The 17754-nt window shown below is 56.7% G+C and overlaps 1 protein-coding gene across 2 annotated transcripts in view; it reads left to right on the top strand.

Moving 5' to 3' along the window:
- Positions 1-574: 574 nt before the first annotated feature.
- RAB40C (RAB40C, member RAS oncogene family) overlaps positions 575-17754 on the top strand; it is a 41537-nt gene continuing 24357 nt past the window's right edge. The window contains exons 1-2 of one of the 2 annotated variants that reach the window (XM_045382730.2): positions 575-1161; positions 1456-1628. In XM_045382730.2, coding sequence (XP_045238665.1) covers positions 1487-1628 — 142 coding nt within the window. In that variant the 5' untranslated portion in view covers positions 575-1161; positions 1456-1486. Of the gene's footprint in view, positions 1162-1283; positions 1314-1455; positions 1629-17754 lie in introns of those variants that run through there. The other variant, XM_045382729.2, reaches the window with a different exon arrangement.

Raw genomic sequence — 17754 nt, forward strand, 5'->3', positions numbered from 1 at the left:
ACAGCGTTACTGAGCGCAGAGCACGTATCACAAAGCTCACCCGTTGCGAGAGTCACTGACGTTTAGTAACTTCACCGAGAACGGAAGGACCATCCCCACGACTGTAGGACCTTTTCGTCACCCCAGAAAGAACCACGTGCCCACTCAACCCCTGACCCCACGCCGGGGCCCGCGAACGCGGCAGCTTCGCTCGCCCACGCACCTGCGACTGCCGGGCCCTGCTGGGACCAGCGCTCGGCGGCGCCCCCGGGAAGAGTGCGGTCCGGGCCCTGGGTCCCCGTCCAGGAGGCGCCGCTGCAGCGGTGAGCACGTCAGGCCGGGTCTTGAGCTCGCGCAGGCCGCGCTCCCCGCGTCCCGAGCTGCGGCGGCCGCGTCCCCGGGCGGAAGGCTCAAGTTCGGTGACGCCGCGGGGTCCCAGAACCTCAGCGCCTTCGCAGACTCAGTGGTGACCCAAGGGTCCGCCCCGCCGCCGCCGGACGGAAGTCCCGCCCCCGCCCCGTAAAGGAAGTTCCGCCCCGCCGAGCGCCGATTGGCCGCACGGCCTTGGGGAGGACACGCCCAGGACCACCCCACCGCCTCCGCCGAGGTTTCTGCGGTAGCAGGCGGCGCAGCCTGCGAGGGGCTTACGTTTCCCAGACTCAGCTGCCTCGCCTCGGCCCGAGCGCGCCTGCATCCTGCCGCCTGTCGGCGCGTTGAAGGGGCTGCTACAACCTGGACTTCCGAGCCCCTGATTGGCGAGCGTGCAGGAAAGGGGCGGGGTTAGCAGAGCCGTGATGGACGTGCAAGCGGCCCAATGGCGCCGGCCGGCGAGGGGGCGGGCGAGGACAACAGCGTTGGGGACCGGGGGCGGGGCGGCCGGTGGCTCTGGGATTTCTCTGGGAGGCAGCCGCAGGGAAGGGAATGATCCTGGTGAACTTGTAATCGAATCAATGGTTACGGGAAAGCAGGAGGCGAGTGGCCAATGGCGACGGCGATGAGGCCGGCGTCCGCTGTCTCCGCAACGCCGTGTGGGAAAGGGAGGGGCGTTCATGACAGACGGGAGGACAGGCCAATGGCTGAGGGAAAGAGAACGGCGGGCGACCTATGGTGACGACGGGAAGGCAGGGCGGGGCGTGGAAGAGGCGGTGCGACAGGAGGCCTGGCGGCGCCGTGTAGGACGCGGTAAGGGCGGGGAAACCGTGACGGACGGGAGGATGGGCCAATGGGTTTGGGAGGGCGGGCGAAGGGTGGCCAATGGCGGCGGCGCGGCCGGGGGCGAGGCAGCGCGGCGGCGCTGGCGGTGCGGGAAGCGGCGGGGCGGCGGCGAGGCTGAGGTGCGCCCGGGCGACGGGCGGGGCGGGGCCGGCGCGGGGCTTCGGGCGCGCCCACTCGGCCGCCCTGGGGCAGACGCAACGGGCGCAGGTGCGGGGCGCGGGCTCTGTCACGCCGCGGCCTCACCCGGCGGTGCCTCGGCAGGCGGCCGGCGCGGGGCGCGGGCTGCGCGGCCATGGGCTCGCAGGGCAGCCCGGTGAAGAGCTACGACTACCTGCTCAAGTTCCTGCTGGTGGGCGACAGCGACGTGGGCAAGGGCGAGATCCTGGAGAGCCTGCAGGACGGCGCGGCCGAGTCCCCGTACGCCTACAGTAACGGTAAGGCCCAGCCCGCGGCGCGCGCTGCTTACGCGGGGCCCGAACCCGGCGAGCTGGGCGCGGAGCTCGCCCTCGGCCCGACCCTTCCAAGCGCCGCCGAACGTGCCCAGGAACGCCTTTGCCTGGCTTCCAGACCCGGTGGCTCGGCGGCTTCGGGGTTCCCGGGCTCCAGTCCCGAGGTGACGCCGGGGAGCAGGAGGACGGACCAGAGGGGCGCGCCCAGCGGGGACGGTGCCATGGACCCGGGGTCTGGGGGACGGTGTCACAGGTCCAGGATCTCAGGGGAAGGTGTCATGGATCCTGGAGAAGGTGTCATGGGCCTGGGATCATCTGGGGTCCGAAGGAAGGTGTCGTGGGCCTGAGGGAAGGTGTCATGAGTGCAGGATCTGGGGTCTGAGAGAAGGTGTCATGGGTCCAGGATCTGGGGTCTGGGGAAAGGTGTCACGGGCCCAGTAGAAGGCGTCATGGGCCAAAGGGAAGGTGTGTTGGGTCTAGGATCATCTGGGGTCCGAGGGAAGGTGTAATAGATCTGGGGGAAGGCATCATGGGTCTAAGGGAAGGTGTCATGGGTCTTGGATTATCTGGAGTCCGAGGGAAGGTGTCAGGGACCCAGGTCTGGTGGCAGGTGCTGGTGGACTCTTCTTGGGACCCTGTCTCGAGCATGCACAGATGACAGGTCGTTATAGGCAGACTGTTCCCCTGAGGTATTTACTTACAGCTGAGGGAGTCAACACTTTGTGCTGGAAGAAAATACCTCTGTAATGAGTTACTGAGTATTTTTCTTTTTTTATTTTTTATTTTTATTTTTTGAGATGGAGTCTCACTCTGTCGCCAGATTGGAGTGCAATGGCACAATCTCGGCTCACTGCAATCTCCACCTCCTGGGTTCAAGCGATTCCCCTGCCTCAGCCTCCTGAGTAGCTGGGACTGCAGGTGCGCGCCACCACGCCCGGCTAATTTTTTGTGTGTATTTTAGTAGAGACGGGGTTTCAGCATGTTGGCCAGGATGGTCTTGATCTCCTGATCTCATGATCTGCCCGCCTCGGCCTCCCAAAGTGCCGGGATTACAGACGTGAGCCACCGCGCCCGGCCTGAACGTTTGTTTTTAACTTCCAGTTGCATGGCTAAAATACACAAGATAGAGCGCGTCTCTGGGGCTTGCCTGCCTGAGCGTGCCTCTTAATTTAGGTATTCAACATAGCAAAGTGGTTAACAGGGTCAGTGAGACGGCGTGGTCCTCATCACCCCTCATGGGGGCCTGGACTGAATGGGATGTTTCCCCAGAAGACCTGGGTGGCCCCGGATGAACTGGGAGCAGTCAGCATCCAGCCTCCCCAGAGTCCATCTGCGCTTCAGGGAATGCCATCTACACTGGCCAACTTACCTCTCCTGGTCCCTGCCCTCTCCCCTTGCTTTGTTTCTTGGCTCTTGTCTGTCCTGTCTGGCTGCCCTGAGCGTCTGCTGTTTGCTGAGTCGCCTGCCCTTGGCTGCTGAGAGTGTGGGCACAGCATCCCCCACTTTCTCACTCAGGGGTTGGCAGAGTGTGGGGTTACCTGGACTGACGCTGAGCGCGCTTCCTTCTGGCACGGCTTCAGCAGTGGGCAGCAGCACCAGGGGCTCTGGAAGCTTGTGCTCTTGGCCTCAGCCTGGAGGAGGGGTTGAAAAGGGCCAGGGAGGAAGAGCTCTGGGTCCATTTTTAGGTGGGGGGAAGTGTAAGGCCCACCAGGGGCATTGGGGGCTCACACGTTAGGCCCCTACACCAGCCGCAGCCTCCCGGGCCTGCACTTGACGGTGACTGTCTCAGAGTTGGGAACTCCTGACTCAGGTGGTGGGCGGCCAAGCTGATGGTGCAGGTGGCGTTGCCTTCTAAAGCCTGGCTCCAGGGGTGCTGTGCACTCCCAGGAGGCTGGCGGTGTGCGTGTTCGTGCATGTTCGGACGAGCACGGGACGGGCTGGGCTTCGTCAGGGTCAGTGTTTTCCCGGGACATGAATGCTTGCTTCTGAGGGCCAGCTCAGCCACACTGGCCGCTCCTCGACTGCAAACGCGCCACACGGCGAGGAGCTGGAGAGACAGGACCCTCGTTCCCCCCGTCCCCTCTGCCAGGCTGCGGGGCATTGCCACACTTCCTCTGACATGCTTGCTAAAGTGGGGCCAGTATTGTGTAAGATGTGGAGACCTGCCTGCTTGCAGAGACTTTGGAGGCTCACAGTGGCTTGGACCAGAAGCAGAGGGAGAGTCCGCTCTTAGAAAGACACCACGCGCTCTCAGGGCCCGGGGCATACTTCCAGGTCCCCGCGGGAGTCCTGTGGCCTCGAGCAGAAAAGGGAGCGCCTCTGGGCTGTGGAACGCGCTTTCCCGTGTCTAAGGCCTCAAGGTTAAGACGTGCACAGCACAAGGAGCAGGTCTTTGTGGTCAGGTGGCAGCTTGCCAACCCCAGGGGCCAGCCCTCTTCATCAGGGTGAAGTTGGTGGATCTGAGGATTTCCCGAGCGGGCTGCGGGGGTCTCGGAAACTCAGGAGCAGCTGGTTCTCAGGACTCAGCATCTTGAGAATTTATTCTCCTTTGAAAGAGTTATAGCAGGAGCTTTAGGTCTCTGGCCCTCGTGGGAAGGACGTACGTGTTAACCTTCATTGTTTTCTCTCCTTTATTGTGAGGTGCCTTCTGTGTTTCCAGCTTCCATGTTTCTGCAGGGCTCCCCGCTGGGTGCTGGATGCCTGTGGCAGGGAGGCCCGTTCTGTGCAGGGCTTGCTGCTCCAGCATGGCCCAGAGCTCCTTCAGCTCACACCGGATCACTTACTTGCCTGTCTAGCACGTTCCTCAGACAGGTGTGTGAGCGTACGTTGCCCTCTCCAGCTTCACAAACAAATGAGTCATCAAAGTGACCTTTTTCTTAGTGCTGGCACCTGAGGCAGTGGCGTGTGACTGCACGCCCAGCACCTGTGGAGCCCCTGTGAGCTCTTCCGTGTCCCCTAATGCGGGTGTGCGCTGGGTTTCCGGATCTCTAGGTCTGGAAAGGTTTTCCTTTCTTTGACACCCAGCAGTGATCCTAGGGAGTGCTTCATGCTCTCCTCAGGACAAAACAGAGCCCTTGGCATAGAGTGCCTCTGAGCGACCCAGGAGCGTGGGTGGTGCACACGGTGGGAAGGAGGAAGCTTCAGTTTGGGAGCGACCCTGCAGTCAGGCTCCAGGGTGTGGGCCAGGGTGGTGGGCCCATTTGGCCCTGAGGAACCACCCTCATGGGGTGCACACCCTCCCCCAAGCCCAGGAAGCATCCTGCTGTGGCCGGGCCGCTCCTGCTCTGTGAAGGACATAGAAGGTCCTGGATTAAGGCAGTTCCTCCCTCTGTACCTTGTCCCCTACAAACCTTCCTGGGAGCCAGTTTGCCTCCAGCCACGTTTGTCAGGGTTTGTGGGCCCAGATCCTGGAAGACTTCAGAAGGGGTTAATCCTCTTGACTTTATTTCTCTCTCTGCTCCTTTGGGAGTCAGTGTTGGTGGAAGCTGCTGAGTGACACTCCGGTCCTTTGAGCCTGGCAAGTTGTGGGGAGAAACGGAGGGAGGCAGTTGTGGACATAGCAAGGCCGACATCGCGGTTTGCTGTGGATGTTGGGGTCTGATGGCCACTGACATGTCTGTGGGGCCGCACTCTGCCTGCTGTGCCCATGGGAGCAAGGGCACCCTGTGCAGGAGTCCCAGCTTCTTCAGCTTCTCAACTCCCTGAGCTTTCTCCAAACAGTTACAAACGTTTCTTCTCATCTGACTTGAAGTTCACGGCTCCAAAGTGGCCAGTTCCAGGGGAAACTATCTTCAGAGGCTCCTCTGTGTTTCATTGTCCTGAGTGAAAACCACGTGTGTGTTGTCGGCTGCTTATCCCCAGGGCTAGCTGAGGCTTTTGCGGGAGGTTCTAGCTGTGTGTCTTCAGGTGACTGGACAGCCGTGCGTGGCTTCCCTGTGCCTACTGTTGGTGTTGGGCACCACTGCAGCCCGGAGTCCCTTCTCTTCCCCTGCACTTGATTGGGTTTTGCTCGTTTTCTTTTTTGAGACGGGGTCTTACTTGTCCCCCAGGCTGGAGTGCAGTGGCACGATCTCGACTCACTGCAGCCTCTGCCTTCTGGGTTCAAGCGATTCTCCTGCCTCAGCCTCCCGAGTAGCTGGGATTACAGGCACCCGCCACCGTACCTGGCTAATTTTTGTATTTTTAGTAGAGACGGGTTTCACCGTGTCAGCCAGGCTGGTCTCAAACTCCTGACCTCAAGTGATCCACCTGCCTCGAGGTTTTTGCTCGTTTTCTGGGGCAGTATTTTGGGGTTTGCTTTTCCTCCGTGAGGTGCCAGGTTTTCCAGCAGGGTGGTGTTCTTGGAGGAACAGGGGTGATCACCATGGTAACAGCTAATGCTGCCAGCGTGTGATGAGTGCCTGCCAGCACTGGTGGGTGCTTCCTGCTGCCCCCATGTAGCCCCCACCACCACCTGTGAGAAGGCAGCGCCACCCCCATTGTGCAGGCGAGGGATTGTGGCTCAGGAGGTAGCAGCTGTCGAGGGTGGGCTCAGGGTCTGGAGGAGCTGCCCTGCAGACTTCCTGTGAAGCAGGGGGGCTTCATGGCTCTTCCCCCGTCCTCCTCCTCACCTCCACCTGGGCCTGGGGTAACTGCCACACACCTGCTTCTGCTGCACCATGTACACTAAGTTCTTCTGAGACGCGAGCTTCAGAGGACCGCCCCAGCCCCAGGGTGACCCCGGGCGGCATCTGGGAACCTACATGTTCAGGAGGTAGGACTTTGTGGGTCATTATAACTTTTTTCTTTTTTTCTTTCTTTTTTTTTTTTTTGAGATGGAGTCTAACTCTGTTGCCCAGGCTGGAGTGCACTGGCATGATCTCAGCTCATTGCAACGTCCGCCTCCCGGGTTTAAGTGATTCTCCTGCCTCAGCCTCCCAAGTAGCTGGGATTACAGGTGCCCGCCACCACACCCAGCTAATTTTTGTATTTATAGTAGAGACAGGGTTTCATCGTGTTGGCCAGGCTGGTCTCGAACTCCTGACCTTGTGATCTACCCACCTCGGCCTCCCAAAGTGCTGGGATTACAGGCGTGAGCCACTGCGCCCAGCTCATTATAACTTTTTCCAAGATGGCCAGGACCCTGTGACTTGCCAGCTCTGCCTGTACCGGGCCTCCCACCGGGGGCACGCTGTCCCGTACCCCAGAGTCCCGCAGGCCTGAGGGCAGCCTACTCCCTCCCAAGTGACTTCATGTCCCGAACTCCGACTGGCCGCCCGCTGGGCATCGGTTCACACCTGCCCTGGTCTCGCGTGGGACGCTGCCCCGGAGACGCCGCCTTCTGTTGACTGGCTGGGACCAGGTCCTCGCTCCCTCTCTCTTCCTGGCCTTGCTCATGCTCTGCCCTCAGTCTTTTCCCAGCTCTGGCTGTGGACTTCTCATGAAGGCCCAGTCCTGAGCCCTCGAGTTTTTCTCCCTCATTTCAGACATTTGTTCTGTCATTTATTGGGCATTTTACGAGATGCTGGGCCAGGAGCTGAGGGTGCAAAGGAGAACAAAATAGAGAGTCTTTTCTTTTATACACTTTTGAAGAAATAAGAAAGGGACCTTTAGGATGTGGTGTGACCGACTGGAGGAGGTTCAGCACGTGGAAGTGTATGGGAGGGATGTGGGCCTCGGCCGCGTGGGGGATGGCTTCCGGGAGGAGGCGCACCTGAGCGAGTCCTGTGATGGGCAGCCCAGGCCAGCGGCCCTCAGATGCAGGAGCTGCTGGTGTCACCGAACTGTTCAGACCCTTCCCAAGCTCCCCAAGTGGGAGTGCCACTTGTCATCCGGGTTTTGAGAGCATTCCTGGCAAAGACAGCCTGTGCGAGGGGCCTTGGGAGAGGCAAGCAAGGTGGCCCCCAGGCAGGGTTGGGGGTCAAGCGTCCAGTATTCTCATGACATCTGAAGCCACAGTCCTCTTTCCCTCAGGACTGCCTGTTCTTCCCTGTCTCTTTCCCACCCACCTGGGCAGGCCCCTCTGTACCTGGGCCTAGGGCTGCCTCCCACCTTTGCTCTGTTCCTGGAGACCATCACCAAAGCCCATCTGTTCTCCCTTCACTGGGCTGCTCCTCCCTTCCTCCCTCCCTCCTTCCCTCACACCCGACCGGGCTGCTCCTGCCTCCCTCACTCCTTCCTTCCCTCCCTCCCTGGCTCCTGGGCTCCTGGCCGGGCTGCTCCTGCCCTCCTCCCTCCCTCCCAGCCAGTCGCACCAAGCAGAGCTGTGCCTGAGAGCTCCCACAGCCGGCTGTGAATGAGGGCAGCAGGCCACTGGGTTCTGGAGGTTTCCAGAGCCCCTCCTGGACTCATCCATGTGTGGTGAGGTTCCTTCTGTTTAACTCCCTGCTGTGGAGACAAACCCACCTCCTCCTGAGAGGGTGCTGGACTATGAGATTGATTGTGTGTCTGGTTTAAATTATGCTAATTGTGCTGAATTTTGTTGGTTTGTTTTAAGACAGAGTTTTACTTTTGTTGCCCAGCCTAGAGCGTAATGGCGTGATCTCGGCTCACTGCAACCTCCGCCTCCCAGGTCCAAGCAATTCTCCTGCCTCGGCCTCCCCAAGTAGTTGGGATTACAGGCCCCCACCACCATGCCCAGCTAATTTTTGTATTTTTAGTAGAGGCGGGGTTTCACCATGTTGGTCAGGCTGGTCTCAAACTACTGATCTCGTGATCCATCCGCCTTGGCCTCCCAAAGTGCTGGGATTACAGGCGTGAGCCACCATGCCTGGCCTCTAATTGTGCAGTTTTATAAGTTGGACTGGCGTGGCCTTACTTAAATTTTCAGGAAACTGGTAAGTTAGTAGGTAGAATATTTAATGTTGAGTTTGTACAGCGGCCAGATGCCAGAACTTTTGGACAAGTGAGTTAATGTCCACCTCCAGTCGTTAGCACTTGCTCTCAGTGCTTGCATGTAGCAGGGCAAATGCTTGCACGGCAGGTGCACGGCAGTGCCAGCCAGGTCTCTCGCAGGGTGGTGTGGACACAGATGACTCTTGGGTTGAGCACACATGTTGTGGCTTGCACGATGAGCTAAATTGAAGTGTTTCAGGAAGGAAGCCACGTGGGGGAGCTGAGAGGTGGGCGGGAAGGACACAAGGGAGGGATCTGGGTCCTTGCAGGTACTTTCGCCTCTTGTTCTATTTGAAGATTGCAGCTGGGAAGGTGCGAAGTTGCTGGTCCCGGAAAAGCTGCCCCCTACCCTGGTCTGGAGCCCCTGTGAGCTGGCGTAGAGTAGGAAGGGGCTGCATCGCAGCTGGGTCCTTCCCTGGGCTGTGTGTGGTACAGATGACACCCCACTGAGGGCTGTTCTGGGGCCCAGGGGCCATGCCAGCCAGGGTGTCGTCTGCCGGGCATTTGGAGAAAGCAGGGAAAGGTGTCGGTGTCCAGCATCCTGGTGCAGAGAGCGCTGCCGAACCAATATGAGAAGGCGGGGAGACTGCTTGTCTGGCTGGGTTGACTTCTTGGGCGGTCGGGAGAGGGATGTGCAGACTGTGGCACTGGCGGGTGTCAGGGACCAGACGTTATGGAGGTGGTGGGGAAGAGGAGCAGCTGCAGGAAGAAGGCCTGCCTACCAAGACCGTGGTCTGTGGGCATCCTCAGGGCAGGAGCTGGGTGGAAAAGGGGCCTCTTCGGTCCTCTTGAAAGCGATGGTAAACAGACGTCAACAGGCTGCACTCGCACTTTGAGCCTAACGTAGGGAGGAGGCTTCTGAGCCAACCTGGGGATGACAGCGCACTCTGATACCGGCAGTTTGCGGCTCTCTCTTGCTGAGATCAAGATTTTGAGTACAGCAGAGATTTCTGGACATTTATCCTTCAGAAATTAGAGGGACGAGGGCATTGGTGCTGTGGAGGGGTAGGGACCCATGGGTGTAGGACAGAAGACCAGGGAACGACCAGATACCCTGAGTGCCTCTGCCCACCAAGCTGCTGCACGTGGAGGTAGCAGGGGAGGTGATCCAGGCACGGCAGGATGGGAGGGGCTCAGGAGCAGCCAGGCCCTAGTGCTGGTGACAAGGGGGGTGGTGGGCAGGGGCATGTGGAAGGGTCTTCTGACCACGGTGTGCGGAGGGCTTGGTGCTGGGGGGCCCGGAGCTGTGGAAAGGGTGCAGGAAAGAGTTGATCCCATATTCCCAGGTGGCAGAGTGGAAGCAGAGGCTCTCGGCGCCCGAACAGCCTTCGCCGTCTTTACGGTGAACAGAGTCTGCAAACCAAACTGGGAAGGATTCGAATCCTGGATGGGTGATGGGGGCCTGGCTGCGTAAACTGACCCTGATGAAAGACATGCCCATCCCATGAGAGGGACAGCCATCCAGCATCTTTTTTTTTTTTTTAATTTGTGTTTTTTGAGACGGAGTCTTGCTCCATTGCCCAGAGTGGAGTTCAATGGCGCAATCTCAGCTCACTGCAACCTCATGAGCCTCCTGGGTTCAAGTGATTCTCCTTCCTCAGCTTCCTGAGTAGCTGGGATTACAGGCATGCACCACCACACCTGGCTAATTTTTTATATTTTTAGTAGAGATGGGGGTTTTGCTGTGTTGGCCAGGCTGGTCTTGAACTCCTGAACTCAAGCAGTACACCCACCTCAGCTTCCCAAAGTTGGTGGAATTACAGGCATGAGCCACTGTGCCCAGCGCAGCTTAGCATCTTTGGAAAAGAGCAGAGGGCTGGCGCGGTGGCTCACACCTGCAATCTCAGCACCTTGGGAGGCCAAGGTAGGCGGGGTGCTGGAGCCCAGGAGTTTGAGACCAGCCTGGGCAACATAGTGAGACCCCACCTCTACAAAAAAAAAAAAAAAAAAGGCCAGGCGTGGTGGCTCACGCCTGTAATCCCACCACTTTGGGAGGCCGAGGTAGGTGAATCACGAGGTCAAGAGATTGAGACCATCCTGGCCAACATGGTGAAACCCATCTCTACTAAAACTACAAAAATTGGCTGCGCGCGGTGGTTCACGCCTGTAATCCCAGCACTTTGGGAGGCTGAGGCGGGTGGATCTCGAGGTCAGGAGATTGAGACCATCCTGGCTAACATGGTGAAACCCTGTTTCTATAAAAATAAAAAAATTAGCTGGGCGTGGTGGCAGGTGCCTGTGGTTCCAGCTACTTGGGAGGCTGAGGTAGGAGAATGGTGTGAACCCGGGAGGCGGAGCTTGCAGTGAGCCGAGATTGCGCCACAGACTCCAGCCTGGGTGACAGAGTGAAACTCTGCCTCAAAAAATATGTACATAAGACAAATATAAAAATTAGCTGGGCTTGCTGGCGCATGCCTGTAGCCCCAGCTACTTGGAAGACTGAGGCAGGAGAATTGCTTGAACTTGGGAGGCAGAGGTTGCAGAGAGCCGAGATCGCACCACTGCACTCTAGCTTAGTGACAGAGCAAGACCCTGTCTCAAAAAATAAAAAATAAAGAAAAGAGGATGGAAGAAGAGAAGAGCCGAGACCTGGAAATGGGCAGGTACTTTACAGTTTGTACAGCAGCCGGATGTAAGAACCTCATGTCAACCCTGAGTAAAGATGTAGGCCGGGCGGTCAAGCACAGCGCTCTCCAACAGCTCCGACAGCATGAGCGACCCGGCGGGAGCCTGTGTGCTGCTTTCCCTGCCCTGGGCCGGCGGCTGCTGGTGGGCTTTCACCTGACTTCCTGGACAGCAGTGTTGTCTGCCACCTGGGCACAGCACCACCTGGGCACAGCAGGGAGAGTCTGTGTGTCAGACCTCGCTGGGAGGGGCAGTAACAGGCTGGATGACATCAGAATTCAGGACTCTGAACACAAACACAGTGACACCGATCAGGGTTGCCGAGGTGCTGTGTTTCGGTCCAGAAAGTCACTGCTGCGGGGTGGGGAGTGTGGCCAGAGCCCGGGCCCCGACCCCTGCCGAAGCTTCCATGGACGGGGACCCTGCTCTGCCTGTGCCGCCGGCTTTGCTCCCAGGGGTGTCTGTGTCCTCAGGCCCTGCCAAGGCAGTGGCAGGCTGATGTCTGCCCGTGTCGGCCGGCCACAGCCCTAGTGGTTGCCCGCGGAGGCTTGTGCCCACCTGATTCCTGCCTGAGAGGAGTCTCTGGGTCAGCCGATGCCAGCAGGACCCACTTCACCTGGTCAGCAGGGAGGAGGCGACTTCCCTTGGGGCCATGTGCCTCCTCCATGTGCACTGCTGCCATGGCTGCTTCTGTCGATAGGCATATCCATGAAAACACATGCCCCTGGGTGTTCGCTAGTGTCACATATCCGTGAAAATGCACGCCCCTGGGTGTTCCCTAGTGTCACATATCCGTGAAAATGCACGTCCCTGGTGTTCGCTAGTGTCACATATCCGTGAAAATGCACGCCCCTGGTGTTCCCTAGTGCACATATCTGTGAAAATGCACGCCCCTGGTGTTCGCTAGTGTCACATATCCGTGAAAATGCACGCCCCTGGTGTTCCCTAGTGTCACATATCCGTGAAAATGCACGCCCCTGGTGTTCCCTAGTGCACATATCCGTGAAAATGCACGCCCCTGGTGTTCCCTAGTGTCACATATCCGTGAAAATGCACGCCCCTGGGTGTTCGCTAGTGCACATATCCGTGAAAATGCACGCCCCTGGTGTTCGCTAGTGTCACATATCCGTGAAAATGCACGCCCCTGGTGTTCCCTAGTGCACATATCTGTGAAAATGCACGCCCCTGGTGTTCGCTAGTGTCACATATCCGTGAAAATGCATGCCCCTGGTGTTCCCTAGTGCACATATCCGTGAAAATGCACGCCCCTGGTGTTCCCTAGTGTCACATATCCGTGAAAATGCACGCCCCTGGTGTTCCCTAGTGTCACATATCCGTGAAAATGCACGCCCCTGGTGTTCCCTAGTGCACATATCCGTGAAAATGCACGCCCCTGGTGTTCCCTAGTGTCACATATCCGTGAAAATGCACGCCCCTGGTGTTCCCTAGTGTCACATATCCGTGAAAATGCACGCCCCTGGTGTTCCCTAGTGTCAGCGTGGATTCAGCAAGGTTCTGTTCCCTTGGGGCATCACACTCCTTTCCTGTCTGGTTTGGGACTCACATGGCCCCCTTGATGTTGGAGCCTCTTCAGGCGGCACCTGCGTCCTGGGCTATGCCCTGAGTTCCTGGAGCTCCCTGCGTCCTGGCACAGCCTGTTACTTCCAGCAGATGTGGTTCGTGCCTGCCCTGGAAGTGGCCATCTCTCTGAAGAGCCTGGGTCCTCCTGGTGGGGAGAGAGAGAGAGTACGTCAGCTTCTTAAATTACTTTATTAAAAATTGACATATGCCAAATAGTAATAATAATAGTAATAACAGCAAGTGCAAAGCGTAAGTAATAAGAACAGACGTCACCTAACCTGCTGAGTTTAAAATATTGTTATGTTGGACTTTTTTAAAGAGCTTTGGTGCCAGCCATGCATAATGGCTCACGCCTGTGATCCCAGCTCTTTAAGAGGCTGAGGCAGTCTGATCACGAGATCAAGAGATCGAGACCGTCCTGACCAACATGGTGAAACCCCCTCTCTACTAAAAATGCAAAAATTAGCTTGGTGTGGTGGCAGGCACCTGTATTGCCAGCTACTCAGCAGGCTGAAGCAGGAGAATCGCCTGAACCTGGGGAGGCAGAGGTTGCAGTGAGCCGCGTTTGCACCACTGCACTCCAGCCTGGGTGACAGAGTAAGACTCTATCTCAAAAAAAAAAAAAGAGCTTTGGTACCTGAGTGCATCGCATAGACAGTTTAACCCATAAGTCATTATCAGCAAGTGGTGACTGCCCAGGTTTTTGCCTGTGGGGGAACAGAAAGGTTTTGATTCCAGTCTCAGTGCTGTGAAGAGTTGGCAGTCACACTGTGACAGAGCCTGGTGTGTGGCAGCCGCGTGAGGCTCTCCTGGGCTCCTCTGGAGGCAGGGTCCCTCCGGCCCCCCAGGAGCAACCTGCCCCTCTGTCTGCCTCTGCATCTGACCCTTATCCTCCCTGCTGAGCCACCTCCTGGTCATTAGCGTTGAAGCCCTTCCCTCCTGGTTTAGTTTTCCTCACCGTGCCTACTGCTCGTGTCCGGGATAGAGATAGAAGATGTAGCTCCCGTGTGTGTGCAGCTGGTTTTTTTAAAAACTGTAATACCAAAAAGTATGATTTTTTTGTATTATCCACACCATCAAGGCTGTATCACTAAGTATCTGCTTATTCTGAAGGTGTCCGTCTTTTCTGAATTGAAATGAAAGAACAGGAGAAACCATTTGTGTCCAGCCTGTTTGAGGTGTTACATTGGCCCTAGGTGGGCTGGGCAGACGGCTGTTCTCCCCGGAGCATCAGTGTCCCCATGTCAGTTTCCAGAGCTGGGTCGCTGGGGTCCGGCTCAGCGTGAGTTTGCTCAGGTGTGTGCTGAGCGCCCCTGTGTGCCGGACTCCGGGCAGGGCAGGTCCCCACCACACCCACGTCAGGTGGGGCGATTTGATCCTTATTGGGACTGTTCCCCCAGTCTCAGTTCACCAGGGCCACACGTATGGTGCTCAGACAGGAGATTCTAATGAAAAATAGAATTGTAATCCTAAAATTACACAAGAGGGAATGCTTTTAACTTTATCAAATATTAAAATATGACAACACAGGACTGGGTGTGGTGGTGCACGCCTATAATCCCAGCTACTTGGGAGGTCAAGGCAGGAGGATCCCCTGAGGCCAGGAGTTCAGACTAGGCGACATAGCAAGACCCTATCCCTACAAAAAAAGTTTAAAAAAAAAATGGGCCAGGCACGGTGACTCACGCCTGTAATCCCAGCACTTTGGGAGACCGAGGTGGGTGGATCACTTGAGGTCAGGAGTTTGAGACCAGCCTGGCCAGTATGGTGAAACCCCGGGCGTGGTGGCGCATGCCTGTAATCCAGCTACTCGGGAGGCTGAGGTGGGAGAACAGGCTGGAGTACGATGGTACGATCTCGGCTCACTGCAACCTCCGCCTCCCGGGTTCAAGCGATTCTCCTGCCTCAGTCCCCCAAGTAGCAGGGGTTACAGGCACCTGCCACCACGCCTGGCTAGTTTTTTGGTATTTTTTTTTAGTAGAGATGGGGTTTCACCATGTTGGCCAGGCTGGTCTCGAACTCCTGACCTCAGGTGATCTACCCACCTCGGCCTCCCAAAGTGCTGGGATCACAAGCATGAGCCACTCTGCCCGGCCAATAAATTATTTTTGTAGTGATAAGTTCTTGCCGTGTTGGCTAGGCTGGTCTTGAACTCCTGGGCTCAAGTGATTCTCCCACCTTGGCCTCCCCAAGTGTCGAGATTCCAGGTGTGAGCCACGGTGCACAGCCAGAAATGAGTCTTAAAGTGGACATGCAATTGGGGTTTAAGCCACACTAAGCTGGATTTGTAATCATTGAAAATAATCTGAGAGCTACGGGATCTGCTCCTTAAAAGATGGGCGAGGAGGCCCGGCGCGGTGGCTCCCGCCTGTAATCCCAGCACTTTGGGAGGCCGAGGCAGGTGGATCACGAGGTCAGGAGATCGAGACCATCCTGGCTAACACGGTGAAACCCCGTCTCTATTAAAAAATACAAAAAACTAGCCGGCCGAGGTCGCGGGCGCCTGTAGTCCCAGCTACTCGGGAGGCTGAGGCAGGAGAATGGCGTAAACCTGGGAGGCGGAGCTTGCAGTGAGCTGAGATCCGGCCACTGCACTCCAGCCTGGGCGACAGAGCGAGACTCCGTCTCAAAAAAAAAAAAAAAGAAATTTGTTAAGATAACTTTTCCTTCCTTTACTGTCCTCCAGCAGGCAGGCGCCGGTTGCCAGCAGTGGGGTTGGTGGACGTGGGTCATCCTTGTTTCAGAAGACATCCGAGGGTGTGGCATGCCGGGAGCTTGAATGCGGAGTGCCGGCCCGCGGGTCCAGCCCCAGGTCTTCCGGGACAGGCAGCGTCTTCACGTCCGGTTCTGATGTGTGTTCAGGCTGTCTTGTAGGGTAATCCAGTCCCCTCATCCCAGAGAGACCTACTAATCCGAATTCACGGCAGATCAATACCCTGTAGGTTTGTTTTAAAATAATTTTATTGGGAGATGATGTGTGTGTAATAAATGTACCTTCTTTGCATGTACGGTTCTATGAGTTTTGGCACATGTGGGTACCTATGCAGCCAGTACCCTCACCAAAATCAGGAGCACTTGCACCCTCCTCCCAGAAAGCCCCCAGCCTCCCGCGCTCGGCTTCCATCACCATGGGCTGCTTCTTCCTGTTCCGGCCATCGTGGACACGAAGCAGACCCTGCTTTCCTTTGCTCCGCAGTTTTGAAACTTGTTCATGATGTACAAGGTAGATTCTTCTTTTTTGTTCCCAAGTCATATTCCTTTGCACGAATATACCCCAGTTTGTTTATGCATTTACCTTGTTGATACACATTTGGGTTATTTCCTGGTTTGGGGTATTATGAATAATGCTGCTGTGAACGAGTTCTTGTTTTTTCTTTTTTTTTTTTTTTTTGAGACTCTCACTCTGTCGCCCAAGCTGGAGTGCAGTGGCGCGATCTCGGCTCACTGCAAGCTCGGCCTCCTGGGTTCACACCATTCTCCCGCCTCAGCCTCCCAAGTAGCTGGGACTACAGGCGCCCGCCACCGCGCCCGGCTAATTTGTTGTTGTTGTTGTTGTTGTTTAGTAGAGACGGGGTTTCACCATGTTAGCCAGGATGGTCTCCATTTCCTGACCTCGTGATCTGCCCACGTCGGCCTCCCAGAGTGCTGGGAATACAGGCGTGAGCCACCGCTCTCGGCCTAAAACTTTTTTTTTTTAATTTTTTTTTCTGTAAAATACAGAAAACACGTCATTTTAGCCATTTGCGGGGATACAGTTCAGTGGCACTAGCACTAAACTATAACTGGAATACGCATGAGTCCTTTTGAAGGCGTTTCTCTTAGGTAGATATCTAAGAGTGGAATTGCTGTCGTATATGATGAGTGTACTTTTTAATTTATTAGATTGCCCAGCCTGGGCAACATAGTGAGAAGCTGTTGCTATAAACATATTTAAAAAATTAGCCTGGGGCTGGGTGTGGTGACTCGACTGTAATCTCAGCACTTTGGGAGGCCGAGGCAGGCGGATCACTTGAGGTCAGGAGTTCAAGACCAACCTGGCCAACGTGGTGAAACCCCGTCTCTACTAAAAATACAAAGTTAGCCTGGTGTGGTGGCAGTGCTTGTGGTCCCAGTTACTTGAGAGGCTGAGGCAGGAGAATCACTTGAAGCCGGGAGGCGGAGGTTGGAGTGAGCTGAGACTGTGCTGCTGCACTCCAGCCTGGGCAACAGAGCGAGACTCTGTCTCAAAAAAATAAATTAGCCTGGTGTGGTGGCGCACACTTGTAATAGTCTTAGCTCCTCAGGAGGCTGAGGCAGGAGGATCGCAGGAGCCCAAGGTGGAGGCTGCAGTGAGCCATGATTGTCCCACTACACTCCAGCCTGAGCGACACAGTGAGACTCGATCTCAAAAAAGAAAACCGTTTTCTAAAGGAGCCCCGTGGTCTCACATAGTCCCATCAGCAATGCATGAGAATTCCAGGTGCTCCACATCTTTTCCAACTTTTGATGTCAGCTTTCCATCTTTTAATTAATCGACTTTATTGAGGTGTAATTTGTGTACAAAAATCCCCTTTACCTTTCAAGTCTGCAATTCAGTGAGTGCGGACAGGCATGCCAGCCTGAGAAAGCACCAGCCCTCGCAGCCTTGCCCTCTGCAGGCCTCTCACACCCTGCCCCTGGCCTGGCAGCTGCTGGTCTGTGTCACTGTAGACTCATCTGCCTTGTCTAGTCTTCACGTAAATGGAGCCACGCAGGGCGAACTCCCCCGTGTCTGGCTGCCTTCTTCCCACGCCTTCTGGTGAGCGTCAGCCATGTGGTCGAATGCGGTTGCTCCCCTCCTTCCTTGCGCTGAGTGGCCTCCCGTGTGCACGAGGCTGCAGTGCGTTTGCTCCACTCTAGATGGGCTTTGGGATGGTTTCCATGTTGGGTGATTCTCGCAGTGCTCCTGTGAGACGTCTCAGACGCGTGTGGTGAACACAGGTGCCCGTTTCCGTTGGGATGTACTGAGGAGGGGAAGCTGGGCTGTAGGACCTCTGTAGATGCGGCCAAGCCA

The sequence above is a fragment of the Macaca fascicularis genome, chromosome 20 (assembly GCF_037993035.2).
Source record: "Macaca fascicularis isolate 582-1 chromosome 20, T2T-MFA8v1.1".
NCBI lineage: Eukaryota > Metazoa > Chordata > Mammalia > Primates > Cercopithecidae > Macaca > Macaca fascicularis.